Here is a 17,820-nt window from a genome sequence, read left to right on the forward strand (position 1 = left end):
CAAAAACAAACACCCAAACTTTGTTCTAACAATAAGTCGTGTTTGGATTCTGATAGTTCAAGTAAAGGATGTCTTTTCCTTACGCTAATGTCTGTCCTTGCTTTTACTCTCATGGGGGAAGTGCAGTACAGTAAAACTTTCCAAGTCTGCAGCTTTATTAGTTCTGGATCTTAAAGGCCAAGAACCTCGTTTTCTCTTATTACTACTTCTCTTGCAGAGTGTTAATATATGAGAGCTTGTATTCAAATCTGCCAACAGAGAAAATGCAGAGATGTCTGGGAGAATGTGATAACCTTAGGAGTCATACAGAGTTCTAGAAAATACCTAATATATGAGATTATTTTAAGTATCTGTTCATTTTGATTTGTTTGCTATACAATTGAATTGTACATAGATATTTTGTGCTGTTCTTTTATATTCCAGAATTCCCTTTACTGTTAAAGATAACACTTAATGATGACAGAAGATTAAATGGCCTGTCCAGAATCTTTTGCCTCTGGTAAGTGCAAAACAAATATCTTCACTCTACTAGATCTTTGTTTTTCATTACTACAGAAAGATTAAAATTATTTGCCTTGGCCTCAGGCCTTCAATTGCTCTGTTGGGTTATTAAACCTACATTGGAGAGCCAGTAATGAGTGGTATTCCTTATGTAGCTTGGCTGTTTGTTCCTTACAAATAGAAGATTGATTACAATGGTTAAGAGACTTGGGATTTATTGACTTGTCTTTCTGAGAATCTTTTATCTCATAATTGCTTTCAAGAGTATTTTCCTGCTTTTTTCACCCCCATTAATCACTAAATCATCTTTTTCTATAATAATCAATAGTAACTGAGAATGTTAGTCCACAAACTCAGGACTAGCAGGTGGCTTTTTCCAATTTATCAGGAGTATGAGGGTCTTTACTGATATGAGGGAACCTAAAATATAGGTAGAATTGTGGGCTTTATTACCTTGGGGCTAATTCGACTGCATTGAAGGGCAAGTTAAACACTGTATCAGAAATGTCCAGTGGTTAATATTTAATCGTTTCCTGTTTGGTATTTTAAACAAAGAATTCTCTGATTTTTAACTTCCCTCCTGTCTGCAAACAGCTTAAGCCCTGGATTCCTGTGTTATTCACAGGTGAATGTATTAAAAAGTGTTATGAGCAAACCAGGGCAAACTAAATCCTCTCACAAAACAACACAGGCCTTTTAATTCTGATATTGCTTCCCTATAAAATACTAAACCTTGAGTTTTAGAGCACTGATGTGCTCTGTTCCAGTTTAGCCATGTTCATTCTAGGTCAAGGAGATAATTCTGTGAGCTTTGAGTTTTCTTTGTAGGCTCTTACTTCTCTGGTGAAAAATAAACTGCAGTATAGTCTCAGAATTAACATAGTGTTTAAAGTCTGAAATGCTGTGGTTTAATGAGAAATATTTTGCAATATAATTACTGCTCCTAAAAACATTTGGAAGGAAGACAGAAGCGACTTTATGTAGGTGATAATGAACTGTGAGGCTAATTATGAGATGTAATATGCATATATTTATATATAAATTGATAAAATAGTAATATAAGTTTTAACACTTTAAAAATGTCTAGGAAATCTGTGTTTGGGCCAAGAAATAGCTTTTCAGAGAAGATGGTGTGATGTGCATCTTTTAAGTACACTGGCAGCACTGACAGCCCATACCCTTCAGATTTAGATTCCAAAAGAGTAAATTATTTTGAATTTTGAGGTGTGTAGATCTTAGGTACCGATTATTTGGTTTATATTGTAAGACTTTCTTTTTTCTTGAACCGAATTCAGCATGAAGTTTTTAAGGGTATCTCCACTATACAAGTTATTACCGTAAATTATGGGATGGTAGTGGAAAGACAAAGGCATCGAGATCTTACTTTGTTTCTCCTGAGCCTGATTTTGTAAGAACAGACTTATAAAAAGTAAGCTGTTTTATCTGGTATATGGTAGATTATCTTCAATAGAGAGATAAGAGGGAACAAGTTGACCATTCAGAAATTACTGTTGTTGATCTATGAAACAGATGGAAAAAGACTTTAGTTAAGCTGATTGTATAAAATGGAGTGGAGCAAAGAATCTGAGTATGAAAATAAACTTGCAGTTCCATGGTCACACTGAACCACATATTACAGCATATTGGCATGTGATTTATGTATTTGTAGGGGGGATTTATGCTGTACTGAGATGGTTATTAGACACCACAGGAACAGAAGTAGCTTTTATATTGTTAGATTGAGATAGGTGGTGTAAATACTAATTTTCAAAGCGCGAGTTAACTCATCCAGGTTTTTAATTTTAAAATCCTTTCTTCCATTATAATTAATATTCAGTTTTAGCAGTGTGATCTCAGTGTAAAATCAGCTTATCTTTCAGACTAACATGGATTAGGAATCTTGTTTTGATAAACAGTCTACAGACCTTCTGAGAAATCATAGGGCTTATGCATAAACTTTGAAATAAGGACATGTAAAGTAAATGGATTTGACTGAGTTTTAATGTGAACAGATATATAGAGCCTGACCATACAGAAAGGTCAGACTGTAGATATGCTTTTGTATATCCACATGAATTAAGTTGTTCCATTTCAAGCAGTAATTTACTCTTGGCTTCCCAGGTAGAGGTGCCAAGATTTTTTTTAAAATTTTTTTTTTTTTTACTACTTCTGCTTGGTATCCTTTCAGATAAAGGATTATACTTACACAGTTTGGAAACTTCAATGTCCTGAACAATGATGTAAGAACTTTATTTAATTTGTTTTGCAAATAAGTCAAGCCTTTTTTCCTCATTTAGCAGATGTGCTGGTAACACACAAAATTCTTTGTACCACGTAAAAACCAAAACAAAGTGTATTTTAATGACTTAAAAGTTCTGTGACGTGTTCACACGACAAGTACCTTTTCTTGTAAATCAATGACTGTTCTTTTCACAACCCTTCTTTGTATTAGTTTAGTAAAAATAGACAGTAATTCTTATAATGTGCCATTGTAATTTGTATGTGCTATGGGGGTCATCTTGTCTATAGCAGACAAGAGAATCTCATGCATTTTAAGTACAAATTGGTTTTTCTGCCACCACTGATATATTTCAGAGTCAGGAACAGTGTTAAGCCTCAGTTTCCTGTACCACTGTTGTCATGTCTGTAAATGCAGATGTCTCCTCACAGCGCTCGCAAGAGTCGTGATTCACAGTCACCTTTATTTTCATGTCGGTTTTATGTTTACTTATACAATTTTTATCACAATTCCTTATTCATATTAGATAGTTTGCTGTCTAAGCTACTATGATAAAAGGTAAAAATTAATTATAAATACAAAAAAGTAGTTCCTGCTGTTGGTCTTTTCCTGGTCAGTGTGTGTCTTGTGAGCAGATCTTTGCTAATGAGCATTCAGAATTAACAGATGGTATTGCAGATATGGGTACAACTGAGTGCAAAATCAGGATGCTCCTAGAAATGTAAGAATTTAAGATGGAGACAATGGAAAAAGGCTAAAAGTACTTAGATGTTGCACAAATAAGAGAGGTGGTATTTTTCACTAATGCCAAAAAAAGTTTAAAGACCACAACATCAACCGGATTGAGACTGCAAAACAAATACTAGATTCTTTTGCTGAAGATGCCAGCTTTCTGTACTCTGAGTGATACCAATCAGTCCACCCAGTTAGTTTTTCTCTGTAGTGAAAGGAATCTGATTATAGTGGAAGTGAAATTATGGCTGTAATAGTTAACCCTCATTTCTTACAGCACAGCCAAGTAACTGAACCCAACACTGCAATGTGTAGGCATTACTATTTTTTAAACACATCATGCACCAGTTTATGTTTCAGAATTTTAGGTTCAATGCCAATTTCACTTTGCATCAATACTTCATTTTCTTGCCATTACTATTTCTAGAAGCCTAGAGAAATCATTATTCCCTTGGGTTTGTGTGCACCTATTGCCACAGTAAGGGTTGGATCTGCCATTGCAGTAATACAGGAAAGCTCCCTCTAGGAGAATTTTGCTCTGTATTGGGAATCTGGGGCAGCTGTTAAACAGGCAGGAGTGTCTTGACTTTAATCCCTAAGCCAGAACAGATAGCAAAGAAGGGGGGAAAGCAAAGCTTGTAGAGGTGGAGTTGGGAATACTGGGAAAAGTTGCGCTCAAAAGACATGACTGGCTGTGGGAGCTCACCTGTGTGCTCCAGGGTAGCCAAAAAGCACCTGTGCTCTGACCAGGGATTTGGAAAATTATGACAGACTGATATATTACCCAAGCCATTTGGGAACTTCTTCAATAGAGCTGTTCCCTTTTCCCCACAGACCTGGGCTTTGGAGGCTTGCTATTCGTTTTATTAATACAGGTTTACTGTTCAGAGACAACATAACTTAGGGAAGAGTAGGGATCATGTTATTTTTATCACATGGATAAATGTAGCTCAAAAAGAAAACTTAGTCATGCAAACCTAGCACTTACAGGAGTTATACAGATAAAAATGACCTGTGTAAAATTACATACTTGTAAAAAGAATCTGGAACTAACAGATTGTCAGAAATAACATTCTGTGTCTTACAGGTCATGGTGAGGTATTTATTACTGAAAGTGTAGAATTTACCGAAAATATTACTGAAAGTAAATGAAATCTGTCAAATGTTTTAATTTAATATTCAAAAATTTTTCAAGTCAAACTTTACTAGATTTTTTTTTTTTAACAATTATCTTTTGCGTGAAGTGCATCTAAAAATAATAACCATTTTCATACCTTCAAATTGGAATACATTCTGGGACCAACACAAAAACTGACACCAGGATACAGCCCGATGGGTCTGATATATGAGCTTCTGATGAAGTTCTTTCTGGACCTCAGACAGCAGTAACTTTGCAGTTGGGAAGTGCTGAAGAAACTCAATTCCCCTCTTTTTTTTTTTTTTTTCCCTTAAATGTCATACATTCTAAGCATTTGTAAAAAATATTACAAAAATGCTTTGTCATTCTAATGAACATCTGTGATTGCAGCTGTTGTTCATCTTTTATTTTAAAGATTTTTCAATTGCTAACGTCATATATTAAGATAATTTTTTTTTTTGTTTGTACTACAGTCAGCACAACAAACACTGGTTTGACACCTGTAAATAAAGGCTATGCCCAGTGCAAGGTGGCAGGTCAGCTTTAGAGAAAGGTTTCACATACAAAAAATACCAGCATAAGCTCAAACCAACCAGGAAATAAAATGTAGACTAATGTGTAAGTCATGGTAAGTATTGGTGGCAAATTGTGATGTGTGCAGCAGCGACTGCGTGTTACTCAGAGCTGCTGAGAGGGCCACTGAAACAAGCCTGCTGTACAGGTGCTAGATTGTGACATAATAAATAGTCTGTACAGTATCGCACTATATAAAAAGTTTAAAAACCACAATGAGAATATATTTTAAAAAATTTTTTTATATTGTAAAAAATTTAAAATTAGGTCCAAACCACCATTAAAAAAGGTATGAAATGTGCAATTTTGCAAGTGGAAACAAGGGGCACAAGAAGGGTTCCATAAGGGTTAATAAGAGTTGCTTTGTGAATTCTCTTTGTTCCCAGTATCTTCATAGATCTGGTAATCACACAGACCTCAGAGCAGTTCCCTTCAGGCAAGTAGGACACGAGCTAAAAGTATCACCACTGATTTCAGTAGGGAAGATTGGCTGCAACAAGGAGTAAAAGGCTATTTTAAGAGACAAATGTACAGTACAGTCTATTTATGTAAATACTTGGAAAACGCAGGCACAAAATTGTTTCCCAAGTGCAGAGCTGTGAAATCAATGTGCCATATGGAGCTGTAATATATGGCAGAATATTTTAGAATCCTAAACCTTGAAAGAAAATCGTTGTAAAAGTCTGCATCTAGAATAACACGACTACTCACTTGTGTTTTAACCAAAAGCTGCAAAGATTATGTATTTCCAAATGTACTAAAATATAACTTAGTATTTTTAAAAGGCAGTAACCCTTTTCACTTATTTCTCACAATGGATAGAGTGCAGAACTGGTAATTAAAGGCAGTAGAAATGGTAGGCAAGTGAAACAGATGGCTGTAACATAATTCTTGAGTCTTAACTGGCACTTAACACTAACTCTGCTTCCAACTTGACAAATACAATAAGACACCTATGTTGACATACACGGGGTGCACTTAACGACTTTTATTTATGCAAGTGAGGTATTAAAATTGTCTTCAAAAGCAGACGTCTAAAGAAGAGAAAAATGGTAGCCAGAAGAAAATAGTAGCCATTGTTTTCAGTGTTCAGTGATTAGTAGTTGTAGGGTTTTTTCTTCCAATATCCTTTCTTATAATTTCCATGCAAAGTCTCTGTCTTACTCTTCCACTAGATAGGTAGCTTGGGAAGATGGGAGGAAACTCCTCATTTTTCAGCAAGAATTAGTTATGAAGACTGGGGGGGGTTTTAAATGAAGTATAATAAGCTAAAAGTGTGTGCATCTCACACGCTGCATATGGTACACTTTTAATATATACACTGTCATTGTACACAAGCATCTTGTATATACACTGATACCACCTTCATCAGGAAGTCAAAAGTCAATAGATAATGAACCTTGTGCCGTATCCTCCCTTCCTCTCACATAAATTTCACATGGAATCTCCTCCATCACCCTGTCTTCTATACCCTGCTCAGGGCACTCATGAGCTTGTTTGAACGTGTAAGTACTTTTCTTGAAGGTGCTGTTAAACGTTTTCATCGGCTGGGGCTGCGCAAAGTCATTGCGGAAGGGCAGTTCCATGGAGCTGAGGTTGGTCCTGCTCTGTTTTAGGTTCGAGGCCTGGGAGCCACAGTGGTGGTCGTGGATGCATCTGGAAGCTGTTGAAGGGCGTCGCATTTTCTGATAGTTCTCGAGTTCTTCTGATAAATCTGCCAAATCTGCAGAAATTTCTTTGTCCCTTAGTGAAAAGAGTTCATAGTGTGGAGGATCAAATACTTCCTGGAAACCGGTTTTATTGAAGGCAGTCTTGCAAGCCATGACCTTTTTGCGAGGTTGCTTTACTTGCACTAGAATTGAAATGATGAGAAGAACTAAAACTATCCCTGATGTGATGCCAATGATTGTCCCATGAGTTTTAGTGATTTGTTCAAACAACCCAGTTCTTTTCTTTTCTGCAAAGAAAAAACAAGGATCACGATAAGACTTACTATTTTCCACACTTCTGATAATGTATTTCAACAAAGCAAATTATGGTGATTGCCATGCAAGTGTCATATTAATAAAATGATTTAATGGCACTGGAGACTAGACCAGTATGTCAATGGGATTTGTCTAATTCCCTGTCATTAGTGGCTACCATGTGATAATTCAGTGGCAGGTGGAACTCTGTGACCAGTGCATGCTGACTCAGCTGGGGGGTGATTTCCCTCCTGAACCTTAACTGATCAGTTCGTATTCAAAAATCTGTGAATTAAATAGGCTTAAGTTAACCTTAAATAGGTTAAATCCAGCTACAGATGATGCTTCTCTTGCCATGGTTTGTTCCTGTAGGCAACATTCCCATTGATGTCCGTGGAAGAAAACTTGGATTTAAAATCAGCTAGTTCTTCTTTAAAAGTGAAATATTATCACATTGATATCAGATATATGAATGACTGTGCTGTTTGCTTTCACATCTCTTGGATATGTAATGGCTGTGTCTATTTGTGTGAGGCTGTTATACCTAATTCAACACAGGGAGCTTTAGCATAGATATATTCGTTTTAGGAGTCCAGTAATCAAGTCAGTTGAGGGAAAAAAAAAAAGGAGAGGGGAATCAACCAACCCAAATCATATGGGAATTTTGGCTAGTACTTCATATGAAAACACACAAGATGGCAGCATCAGAACAAGGCAGTTTTCCATATTTAAAATTCTTATTTGAAGACTCAAATTTTCCAGTTGGATTCTTTTTTTTGTAAATGTTCTTGTCCTAGGGGACTGAAAGATTTCTACGCTGAGGCTCTGCAACATCTGCTAGTGGGGGAGAAAAGCACTTAGGACTATGTAGAAGAAAATGCAGTAGCCTAAATATTGCATAATATTTTCAGATATCTGGCTCCTGGCATCTGAAAATGTGTGTACCACACACAGTGCATGGAGAGAGTTTGACACCATCATGTGTTATTTGAAACTATCCATGTACTAAACAGACTTCCAAGGAATTGTAATAAGAAGTTACATTTCTGCTTCAGAGCTTGGACTGTTGGAGGTATGGATTCCTGTGCTGTGGAAGTTCTCTTATCTGCATCTAGGTTTCTCAATTCTTGGAAGATATTTTAATCAAAAAGTTGTTACGCAAAAGGTGATGTCTTCTCTGGTCTCTTAAAATAAATTGCACACAACTGACTTTTCTAACAATTTTTGTGTTACAGGGCTTAGGCATAAGTAGGTCACAATATGCTCAGATTTATGTAGCTATTGATATGGATGAAATGAGAACTCCAGGTGCCTGCAGGAACTGAGCACAATTGTCAGCAGCTTTCTTTTTAAGGCTAAATATTGCTTATTTGGTTGCATCAGTCTTCCATAGCTGGCAATATGGATCTAGTCTTCAGCTGCCTCTAAATTATCTGCTGTGCAAGTATTTCAGCAGAATTTAGCTTGCATTCAATATAAAACACGATAGGTTGTTCAGTACCAGATATAGCAATTTACAAATATTGGGAAAGACACTTTCTTCACATTACAATATGTTTTTCATGGAATTAATTTTTTTTAATGCTGCAGTACGTGAGTGAAGTGTGGATTCTAGGTGAGATTCTAGAAAGAATTTGGTAAGGATGGGAAAGAGATCTAGGAATTGCACTTAATATTCAACATTCCCTCTTATCAAAGCTAAGGGTTGTTTGGAGGAAGCTTACTTGTACATTGAGAACTTGGAAGCTGTGGATCAGTTTTGTTAGCTGGAAAGCTTCCACAATATACCCAACATTAGAGTATTTATTAGCGGTGTGAATTCTTTTTGTTTACCCAAAAGGCAATTAAAAAGTAGGGGTGCTTTAACAGAATAACAATTTCCTCAAATCATGAGAATTTTTCCTACAAAACCTGATACTGAAGCACGTCTTTACTGCAGTTGTGATGGTTTAAATAATACTTCTTGCCCCTGTGTTCTAGAGGTAGAGATTTACGTCTGTTTTCCATAAGTGATTACTTCATGCTTCCTAACAATTCCTCCTTCCTCCCATCCTTTCTCACACTGTATGAAACAGTTGAATTTACTCTGAAATAGCCTGAGATTTATAACTCAAAACAAATGTTTTAAAATTGTATTTGTCTTCCAGGATTGTTGCTTCTATTTCAGCCCTGAGAAAGGTTTCTTATGCTTGAAAGCTTGTTTGTGTTTTTCCAGCTCTCTGTTTTTTTTTTTCTCTAAAAGGCACTACCTGTCCCTACAATCCTTTAGATAAAGTTTAAAAATGGACAGGATGCAGCCTGGAAAATACAAAATTCTCTTTCTTATCAAGCTGATATCCTTTTAAAATAGAGAGTATATGCTGGAGAGGAAGAAATGTAGTTATGGAGCAGTAAGATCAATATTCAGGATGCTTACATGTCTCCTGAGTTTAAATATAAAATTTGGAACACTTTCCTGAGATTAGCAGAATAGTGTCTTCAGCATATTTCCAGAAAAAAGACATTTCATGACTTTCTTGAAAGGCAAACTGACCAGCCTAGCTCATAAAGGCTCTATGTTGCACTATACCCACCTCTGCAGTGATTCTCGTCCCAAGGGTATGCACAGTTCTGGATGCCATTGCAGACTAAAGAATTATTGATGCACATGTTGCTATGGCAGAAGTAAGTGCTGCCTGAGCAGGGAGCTGCAGGAAAGAGGAGAAAGAAAACATTCAGAATTTTCAGTAATTGATGCATAGCAATAAAACTAGTAAGTTTGTGTTTGTTTTTTTAACATGCTAGCACATTCTTTATCTTTGTTTCAAACACAATTGCTTTTCTTACACATCACTAATTGTCAGATGATTTTCTCTCTCTCCATGTGGTTGCTTTCAGGTGTGTTGTCTATGCTACAAAAAAAAAATTCTTGTTCCAAGTGAGTAGGTACCAGATAGAGACAGTCACAAAATACAGATAATGGAAGAAGGCTTTGATTCGTGCCTTTAAAAACTTAATACTTAAAAATCTCATGCTTGCCATCAATTATATATTTATTCTTCTGTGCATCTGCTGTGTGGATGTTGTGAGGCAGCCCCTGAACATCTGCATTTTAGAGCCCATTAATATCTTAAGGCAAATCAGATTTCAGCTTGTGGAGGACTGTTTCAGTAATTGCAAGAGATTTCAATAACTGGAGGCATCTAAGTCATTCCTGTTTCTGAATCAAAAGCTCTTGGATCCTCCTATTAGAGCTAATGCAGGGATTGAGAGAGTACAGTTTAGCTTTTTATCTATCTATATATAGTTAGAAATTTGAAGAAAGAAATTAACTAGAAAGCTGCCCTGGAGATTTTATGTTTTTATGAATATTTGTTATAGCTCCTCGACTTTAGGAAAAAAGATATTAAAAAATAGTAATAATTCTTTTCAGGATGCTGTATAATATACATAGAGAATTATTTATGAATTCAGGACACTGGACAAGAAATTGGTTTTCCCTTCCTCTGTTTCAGTAATGTGGTATTTTCATCATTTAAATGTTTATTATTAGTGGATTCAGTTATATATTAAACAGCAAATGGGAAGATGCAGTCAACATTTCTAGCCATTATACCTATATCATGGGAGAAAGGCTAATAATTAAAATGGAAGTGTTCATGATGCAGACTATAAAATAAAAGGCTCTTGGCCTTATTACCACATGTGGGGAGAAAAGACTTAGGTATTTTTTCCTTCTGATTTTGGAAAGAAAAATCTTGCAAGCTTTGCTTTATAAGGGATAACCAGGATCAGAATTTAAACACAGTAATTTAAAATGGGTGTGTATGTAATAGGCTAAAATATTTCTGACTGTGAGACAAAGGAGGATCTATGAAATTCATGTCCAAAGTGGTGGTTGTGTATGTATGTATATATAGGTGGATCTACGTGTATCTGCTGGTGTTTCAATATGGACTTGTATAGAGTTGTAGTTCTTTTGGAGGCCCAGAGGAATAAACAGGAATGTAAGACACATTCCCTTTCTTATTTCCCTGAACAGGTGGTTCTGTATTTTCGGTTGATCCTTTCTGCTGCTGCTTCTCCATCCACGAGCACAGTCTCTATTGTACATTTTTGTGTAGTCTCTCACTTTTTGTGGGGATGGGAAAGTCCACAGTTTGTAAAGATGAGACAAATGGACCTAATTTTCCTTTTGTTTTTATTTGAGGAGTATGAAGACTAAAAGTCACAATGATTGATCAGTTCCAGTCCAGGACTTCAAGGACTTCTCATACCAGCTGCCTATGACTGGTGCAATGATCCCAGTGTCCTTTGTAACCAGCATTATTCATGTATTGAATCAAGCCAGAAATCAAATACATTGATTTTTAACATTGCTCTTAGTTGAATTAATTAGTCAAATCTGCAAGTAGCACTAGGTATGTGTCAGGTGACTGTCATGCACAATTAGTTCATTTATGTAAATCTTTTCAAAAATATTGATCGTTTTCATGGTTGGCTTCATATAATTACAAATCATTAGCAAGGTAGAAGAGAAAGATAGCTTAACAATCTGAAAATGTGTGAATTCACCTTTTCCAGTTTGAAAAATTGTTTATGACTAGATTATTTAAAAGTACATGATACATTTTTCAGCCACATACTTTTCAATTACCTGCCAAGAAAGGCAGTATCCAAGTAAAAAAGAATAACCACATACCTTTACAGATTTTCTTCCGCTAAAGACTTTGGGTTGCTTTAAAATTGTAAGTTTGGAAAGTTATCTAGCTTTAGGAGTACTTAGTGTTTCAACCTCTTGCATCAAAAGAAAACAAAAAAACAAACGCGCCCACCCCCCCCCCCAAAAAAAATCCCAAACTCAACAACAAAAAAACCTCTTAGAGCCACATGCAGCTGAGGAAAAAGGGAGAGGCTCAGGTGGAGTGGGGTAGTTCCAGATCTGAAACTGAAAGTAGAGCTGCAGATAGGAAGGAGATCAAGCACGTTTTCTAGCCTTCTGACCACCCAGTGTGGGCTTGAGAAGTGCCTGTTGTGGTGTCTGGCAGGGAACTGGAAGGTGGGGGCTAGTGGGAGAGCCCACTCTGGTCCCTGTGTTGTCTTTTTGAAGTAAGTCTGTTTGTGGGAAGGACATAGCCTAGGGCAGTATTATTGCTGAATTCAAATGGAAAATAAGCCTTTCAAGAATGAAGGAAAGCTTTTCTTCAGGAACCACCTTACAGCTGTAATAAAGCAATTATCTAATTTATCAGCTAGTATGTGAAAGAAACAGAAACAACCTTTTTCATGTATTCCTGCTGAGTAATACACAGCTGATGCTTTCCCTAAATCACTTGAAGTGTCCTGATAGCAGAACAGGCACTTTAAAATCTACTTACGGTCCACAAATGAAGTGAACAGCATCCTGAACCTGCTCAGTCTGCTGCCTTCGTCTGCCCACATCCTCACCACCCCTGTCCCCGTCTGCAGCATCACATCGTTGGCCACGGTGCTGCAGAACTTGGCCTTCAGGTTTTCAATGGAGCTGCTCCCGTCATACACAGCCACAAAGTTTCTCTTGCATTCATTTGAATGCTCCATCTGATAGTCGAGGAACCGCATGTAGATCTGTTAGAGAAGAGAAATTAATGTCTCCGGGGAAAGTAACACAGAGAAGACAGTTTTCTTTCTTAGCAAATATTGAATAAGATGCATTGTTCCCTTACAAATATGGGTAACTCCCAATTCACAACACTTTTAAACTTACATTTTCTCATTAAATGTCCACGTGGAGTATTACCTGAAATTTTGTCTTGGGTGTCTGTTTCACTTCTTCCCACTCCCCAAAACAGTCCTTATTTAACAATTTACTTTGATATATTTCTGGTCCCTTTGGAAAAAAAAGTACAAAGCAGCACACTTGCTGAAGAAACCCCCAAGCAGCTCTGCTAAATGGGAAGTCTATTACTCTAGAAGAGATACAAGGAATGCATAAATGTGCTGAAATAATTTTAATGGTATTTTGACTGTTCTCTTTTTAATTCATAAAAATAATGTTAAAATATAAGGGAAGGAGTCTAGTCAGAAAAGCTCTGAAGTAAAATAAGGAAATTAAAATTTATTGCTTCAGAATGAAAGCTAATTACTGAACCATAGCAGTGTTATGGAAGACACAAACCATGAAGTCAGGAGTAATTTGAATAAAAATGGAATTGAGAGAAAAAAATAAGCTGGCTATGTAGGAAGAGGTAATAAATTTAAGCTAATCTTAATTCTTCAAAAAGCAGAAATCTAATCCAAGAAAAGGCAGCATATGTGTTTGAACATGTGCAGCAAGGAAATTAGAAGATTGAGATGGTACTTAAAGAGTAAGGAAACAATTTATTTTGCTGGAGCAGGAATCTCGTGCAAGATAGTAATTTAGTTAGAATGACATGAACACATCGTAAGGGCTTTTTAATCTCTTAAATGGTTGTATTGGAATTCTCAGAATTCTACTGAAAGTTTATGAGATATGAAACTATGTCATCTATGCATGCTGCAAAGGCCATTTTCAACTTTAAAAATTTGTCAGATAGCCCTTGTTTTGAGAGAAGAAGTCTGTCCAGGTGGAGGCTGAGGTCTCCTGCTCTGTGAGAGAAGAGCTGCTCCTCCTGTATCCATGAGCTCTTCCCTGTGTGCTCAGCTCAGCCTGGCTCCAGCCTGTGTGTGTTCTGAGGACTGTCTCTGATCACCTCTCTGGCCCGTGCTATGGATGCTAAAGGAGTTTTTTTGCACAGTGTGGGTTTTTATGCATCTCTGCCCAATAAGAAGAATCTCCAAGTCCTGTTTAGGTTGTGAATGAGGAAGTCAGAGTGGATGAATCCCACACCTGCATCTGCTCTATTTACCTGGTTTTCTGCCCTTTTGCCGTATCTTGCTTTTAATCCCAGCGAGTGCCAAAGCCTTTCAAAACTGAATTATAAAGAATTCACTAAAATAAAATTAACCACCTCAGTGTGTGGGGAAAAAAGACACACACCACATCCCCCCATACACCTAACAGGCTTTCCTGAAAACATGATAAAAGAGCACGGGGAAAGACAGGTGACATTTGTACCCCCTGGCTTTTCCTTCCCAGTGCTTCCAGAGGCAGGTTGCCAGCACTGCCTTCCCTTGCACCTTCTGTCCAAAGGTGCAGCCTGTGCCATATCATCTCATGCTTCACCTCACTGTTTTGTGATTTTCAGTATATCCTTTTTTTTCTGTTTTCTTTCCCCCCCCCCTGCTGTTTCTGTTAGATTTACTGCTGGAAATTCTCAGCTACACTGAGAGCCTGTCTTCCATTGATGTCTTATCTCACAAACGTGGGTGTGAGCTGTAAGTGCTAGTATTTGGACTGAGAGATGGTATTTTCTCTTAATGATTGACTTTATATATCTGCTACAAAATTACAATGAAAACTAAAAATAATTTAGCACATGTGTAGTAGAGCTATTATTTGTATGAAAAAAGGAATAATTCCATTAAAAGCCCTCACCTCTTCCCAAGATCATCTGGGTTAGCATTAGGCAAATATAAAAGGTCCTTACTCTTAGATTATATTGATTATCCTTGTAATTTTCTGAAATCTAGAGGCAATTTATTACATATATGACAGATGCTTCTCTGTTATGCAGATTTTAAAGGTACTTTAATTGCTGTAGTTGTGTCAGTTTTAAAAGTTTATTTCTATTACAAAATCAGATTGAGGAAATTAAAAATGTCTATGGTTATTTTTCTCAAGAGAGAACCATATCAGATCTAATGGATTTTATCACCATAATTATACCAGAATTGACTTGAGAAACCACTGTCAGAATACTAAGAATTATTTTTCTGTAATGTTTTAAATCAATAATTTAGGATGATGATCTAATCTCAGGACTCACCGAACTATAACTCTGCCTTCTTGCAGCATTCAATAATTTATTAAAATGCTTAAGCATAAGACCTGGTGCACTCAAGTGGCAATGTAGAGAGAAAATGGTTTTATTATTGTTTCTGGTAGAACTGCTATTACTTAGACTAGGATAGGGCTCTTGGGAGTTGAGTCATTTCCTCAAAGGCTCAAATATATTAATGGACTTTCTTTATTGTCTTGTCCTCTTGTTATCATCTTTTAGGTTGCTGTTTTAGAATGCACTTGGAATTTGGTTAATAGGGCTGGTTAGTTAACTATAAGGAGTGTGTAAGAAGGCAGAGAGGTTTGTCATCTTGGCAGCTACTGCTTAGAAATATTTTTTAACTTTTATGTACATGCAAGCAGAAGTAAAATTAAAGATATATATGCTATAAAAAATAAAAATATGTACTCTTCTGTGCAACTCATAATTAACAAATACATGATTCTGAAACATGTAGCTGTTGGGTTTTTTAAACAGGCTGTAGTTACTGTATTTTGGAATTGTGAATAGGATTTTATCCTTCTCTCTGCCTAACAACAAATCTCGAGTTTTTTAATGAGCATAAGACAGTGATGTTTTTGTAAGCAGTCTCTAGTTCTGCAGCACAATCATAAATACCTGAGTAACTAATGCTGATTTCTGGCTCCAGGAGCTGATAATGCCCCTTTAGGGCTTGGGCAGAAAGGGTCCAGCAAATTTTATTGAGGCACTTTAAGAGATTGTGATCCTCTAGCTAAGTCAGAAGAGCGATAATTTCTCAGCTGTTTCCAGGTGAAAGCTGAGCCTTTCCTTTTAGCTCAGACTGCTGATGAAAGTGGGTTTTAAGGTGCTGGATTGTGAATGAGATGGGAGAAGCAGGCACGTGTTATGTTGACTTTGAACAGAACCAAATTCTCCAACAGAACCACTGGAGGTAAAATGCTAAACCATGGCAGTGAGATTTACTGGAAATTATCAAAGGTGTTAGCCAGCATTTTTGTCTGCAGTCTTCCAATAAAACCAGAGTTCAAGTCAAATGCCCTTGAAAATTGTTGCTTAAACAGTTTTCACAGTTATTTGGTATTTGAAGTTTCAAATAATAGGAAGACAGCTCTGTGGACTTGTGTAAGTTTGATTTCAGAAACAATTAGCAATCTGGATTTCCTAAACCACTGATACATAACTCATTTCAGTGAAAGTAAGACATTATGCAAATCACAGCTAGTGACCATTCCCTGTTATGAATGTCATGGAAACACATTATATACTGAATTATGTGAACAAAACCCACCTTAGCATTTGGAGTAGCCTTAATTGTCCATATACAGTCAACTGCTTGTCCTGGCTTTGTTTTTCCTTCTTGTTCTACTTGACTGGAACGTACTATTCCATCAGCTCCTGAGAGCTCAAATTGGCAGTCTAGGGAGAAGATATACCTTGCTGTCAAATGCAGTATGATATTAATTTAAAATTTCATGTATAAAGAAATTGTTACTGTAATACTAGACCTGGGATGGGATTTAAAATGCCTCCTAGGTAAGTGAAGTCAGGATCTGCAAAAGAAAGAAGTTATGAATCACAAGGACTATCAGTGCTCGAGAATCACTTCAAGGTTTAGTATTATCTGCAGATTATGTCCATTTTTTAGTATGTCACAATAAAAATTACCAGAAAGTTTACTGAATCAATTGGAGGGGAAAGAGGCAAAGTTTTTTTAGATGAGAACATTATTCCACAACTATTGACCTTATCAGAATAAGGCAATTCTATGCTGGCAGCTCACATTTCTAGCATAACACTAAAAATGACAATTCAGTATTTTGTTCCTACATTATGTTCTGAATTTAACTATTCCAGTTTTCACTGAAATTGCTGGAGCTCCACAAGAGTATAAGGGATCTTTCTGTGTGCAGAAAGATTATCTAGATTTATTTTATCAGACTGCTGTCTGTCTAGTTTTGAAAAATTTAAGCCAAGTTTAGCAGAATATATCAACACTTTGAAATTGGTAACTGCTGTTAATAAAGAATGTGAAGAAGGACAGTTCAATCCTGAAGATACTTTTTCCCTGGGTACCTTTATCTCTTCTACTAGGCCAGGTAGTGCAGTTCGAGACCTCATTTCTGAAGGCAGAATTTCACCTTGATTCCTCCTCCATCTCCTTTCTCCTAAAGTGACGTGTAGGTAGTGTACACATCTGTAGTAAACCTGTAGTAGTACATTGTCTGCACAATACTAGTAAAATAAGAATATACTTTTTCATAATGATTAACTGGTGGTACTTGATCTACTGAGACTACAACTTGCCTAAAAATGAGTCTGTAATGGGCTGGGATACCCAAGGCTTCCACTTCAGTGATCAGGTTAGTGTTTCCTCACAAATCAGCACAGACATGTTTAAATGTATATTTGAAGTTCCAGCCTGGAACTATGCTAATTTAGTGATGTTTATGAAATGCCTTTGGAAATGGACTTAGCGAAATGCCTAAGTACTGTCCCTATGGAAACATTTTAGCATGTTATTCCCAGTGGACTGGCCACCATGTTTATCTGAAGTTTTCAAGTCTAAATCCCTAAGCAGTAATATATAATCATAGATAGTGTATTCATCTGCTGTAGGGGTAAAGACCAGTTGGGTAAAGGTGACATTAAGTTATGCCTGTGCATACATTTGTAAAAGGAATAGAACTGACACGTTTATATTACCTTTCGTCCCAAAGGACAATAAAATGCTGATAACCACACATGTAGTATCCATGAAGTACAGTAGTCAAGCATTGCACAAGGACATCAGGTCAGATTTTCATGTAA

At 36.6% G+C, this 17,820-nt stretch overlaps 1 protein-coding gene and 1 long non-coding RNA gene across 2 annotated transcripts in view; one reads left to right on the plus strand and one right to left on the minus strand.

Annotated features, from left to right (window-relative positions):
• The first annotated feature begins 367 nt into the window (after nt 1–367).
• LOC120324237 lies at nt 368–11,505 on the plus strand. Its single transcript, XR_005565375.1, has 2 exons — nt 368–499; nt 11,337–11,505. It is a non-coding gene; the product is annotated as an uncharacterized LOC120324237 (long non-coding RNA).
• The window catches only part of NETO2 (neuropilin and tolloid like 2), a 28,883-nt gene continuing 15,691 nt past the window's right edge, over nt 4,629–17,820 (minus strand). Inside the window, exons 5-9 of the mRNA XM_027732817.2 lie at nt 16,518–16,562; nt 16,301–16,428; nt 12,505–12,733; nt 9,721–9,834; nt 4,629–7,140 (exon numbers count right to left, since the gene is read on the minus strand). Coding sequence (XP_027588618.1) covers nt 6,560–7,140; nt 9,721–9,834; nt 12,505–12,733; nt 16,301–16,428; nt 16,518–16,562 — 1,097 coding nt within the window. The 3' untranslated portion in view covers nt 4,629–6,559. The remainder of the gene's footprint in view (nt 7,141–9,720; nt 9,835–12,504; nt 12,734–16,300; nt 16,429–16,517; nt 16,563–17,820) is intronic.

This window comes from Pipra filicauda, unplaced genomic scaffold (genome assembly GCF_003945595.2).
Source record: "Pipra filicauda isolate LSUMZ 115617 unplaced genomic scaffold, ASM394559v2 scaffold46_size3722508_pilon, whole genome shotgun sequence".
In the NCBI taxonomy this organism is placed as follows: Eukaryota; Metazoa; Chordata; class Aves; order Passeriformes; family Pipridae; genus Pipra; species Pipra filicauda.